The 1,867-nt window shown below is 56.9% G+C and overlaps 1 protein-coding gene across 2 annotated transcripts; it reads left to right on the top strand.

The window, feature by feature from the left end:
* Positions 1-607: 607 nt before the first annotated feature.
* HPCAL4 (hippocalcin like 4) lies at positions 608-1,626 on the top strand. 2 transcript variants are annotated; one of them, XM_010000578.1, is made up of 3 exons: positions 608-775; positions 873-1,088; positions 1,357-1,626. In XM_010000578.1, the coding sequence occupies exons 1-3, from the start codon at positions 614-616 to the stop codon at positions 1,552-1,554; spliced, it is 576 nt and encodes a 191-aa protein (XP_009998880.1). In that variant the 5' UTR covers positions 608-613; the 3' UTR covers positions 1,555-1,626. The 2 variants fall into 2 exon arrangements, with proteins under 2 accessions (XP_009998880.1, XP_009998879.1); XM_010000577.1 differs by lacking the exon at positions 873-1,088 and having other exon boundaries at positions 614-775; positions 1,357-1,554.
* The last annotated feature ends 241 nt before the right edge of the window (positions 1,627-1,867 follow it).

Genomic DNA, 1,867 nt, shown 5'->3' with positions numbered 1-1,867 from the left:
GCAGCCAAGGCTGCGTGGGAGCGGGCACGGCGAGTGTCGGAGCTGCTCCGGGTCCTGCCCACGCAGCCCCAGCACTGCCAGCCTCCCAGTGCCCAGAGCACTGGGACCCGGCCAGGGACACCCCCCTCCTCACCCAGGGCAGCGTGGGCATGGCCAGCTGGGTGCTGCAGGTCAGGTGGTGCTGGTGAGGTTTGTTTTTTTTTCCCTTGCTTTAATGGTCAAGTTGTGTTACCTCTTCTTTTTCCCCTCCTGGTGGGGGCAGCTGGACATCATGGCTTGGTAAAGACCATGTCAGGAGTTCTGGGTCTTTGGTGGCTTTTTGGGTGTTTTTCTGCAGCTCTGAGGGAGCCAGCCTAGGAGGTGGGGTGGGCTGGAGGTGATGCTGGTGGGCTGCCCAGAGCCAGCTCCTGCCCTTCTCCAGCAGCAAGGGCCACACTGAGCATGGGCACCAAGCCTGTCTCTAGTGCTGCATCACTGTCCTGACTTCTGACAGTGCACAGGCACCCATGAGCCAGGTGGACCAGCTCTAGTGTGGGGATTTGCCTCCTGGGAGCACCATCCCTCCCTGTGCCTGGTCTGCAGGAGCTCTGTGTTCTCTCTTCCAGGGGCAGCCATGGGCAAGCACAGCAGCAAACTGGCCCCAGAGATGCTGGATGACCTGGTGAGGAGCACAGAGTTCAGTGAGCAGGAGCTGAAGCAGTGGTACAAGGGCTTCCTCAAGGACTGTCCCACTGGCATTCTCAACCTGGAGGAGTTCCAGCAGCTCTACATCAAGGTGAGCTCCAGCTGGGGCAAGGCTGCTGCTTCAGGTGCAGCCTCCACACCGAGCTCCCCCTCCCCATTTCGATCTCTCTCTTCTGTCCCCCCTGCAGTTCTTCCCCTATGGAGATGCCTCCAAGTTTGCCCAACACGCCTTCCGCACCTTCGACAAGAATGGGGATGGGACCATCGACTTCAGGGAGTTCATCTGTGCCCTGTCTGTCACCTCCAGGGGCACCTTTGAGCAGAAACTCAATTGGGCCTTTGAGATGTACGACCTGGATGGAGATGGGAAGATCACACGCTTGGAGATGCTGGAGATCATTGAGGTACCAGTGCTTAAAATCAGCAGGGGCAGTTTGCTTTGTTTCCAGGCTTTTCACAGCAATTGGGTCCCTTTTGAGACCAAAGAATGAGTTGTCCTGCCCAGAGCCTGGTCTGAAAGGTACCTGGTGTGCACCTGGTTGTAGCTGTACAGCAGCATAGCTCATACCAGTAGCTCACTGGGTCCCAGCACAGGAGTGATCCTGTGACCTCCCTTGTCCTGTGACCTGCCCATCCAACATTCCAGCTTTGATATTTCTCCTCTTGCTCCAGGCTATTTACAAGATGGTGGGGACTGTGATCATGATGAGGATGAACCAAGATGAGCTGACACCCCAGCAGCGTGTTGACAAAATCTTTACAAAGATGGACAAGGACAAGGATGACCAGATCTCCCTGGAGGAGTTCAAGGAGGCAGCAAAGAGTGACCCCTCCATCGTTCTCCTCCTGCAGTGTGACATGCAGAAATAGAGCCCAGGGGGCTCATTGCTGGACTGGCTGCAGCAAATCTCTGCTCCTTGTGATGGTTTCCAACCCCATTTTATTCTGATTTCCCCCCTCCCACCGTGCCTGCTTGGCCCCAGCTGTAAGCCATGCTCCATCCCTCCTGCCACCCACTGGCCTCTGCTCCCAGCTGTGTCCTGGGCAGCCTGCAGTCCATGGGCTGTAGTTCTCCCTCAATGGGTAGAGCCTGCTTTGGGCACTGCCAGCTTGAGGTTACCCTTAAACCAAGCCTCTTCCATCCTGGAGCTGGTCTCTCTGCAGCTGATGGTGAGTGTCCCAG

This window comes from Chaetura pelagica, unplaced genomic scaffold (assembly GCF_000747805.2).
Source record: "Chaetura pelagica isolate M959 unplaced genomic scaffold, ChaPel_1.0 scaffold676, whole genome shotgun sequence".
Taxonomy (NCBI): Eukaryota; Metazoa; Chordata; class Aves; order Apodiformes; family Apodidae; genus Chaetura; species Chaetura pelagica.
The sequence above is the reverse complement of the archived record's forward strand: the minus strand, read 5'-3'. Positions and strand labels throughout refer to the sequence as shown.

Bases quoted from the DNA above. Each gene is read 5' to 3' on its own strand.
- HPCAL4 (XM_010000578.1), top strand. From the start codon at position 614: ATGGGCAAGCACAGCAGCAAACTGGCCCCAGAGATGCTGGATGACCTG. The intron at 776-872 runs GTGAGCTCCAGC...TCCCCCCTGCAG, and splicing joins TCCAGCAGCTCTACATCAAG to TTCTTCCCCTATGGAGATGC. The intron at 1,089-1,356 runs GTACCAGTGCTT...CTCTTGCTCCAG, and splicing joins AGATGCTGGAGATCATTGAG to GCTATTTACAAGATGGTGGG.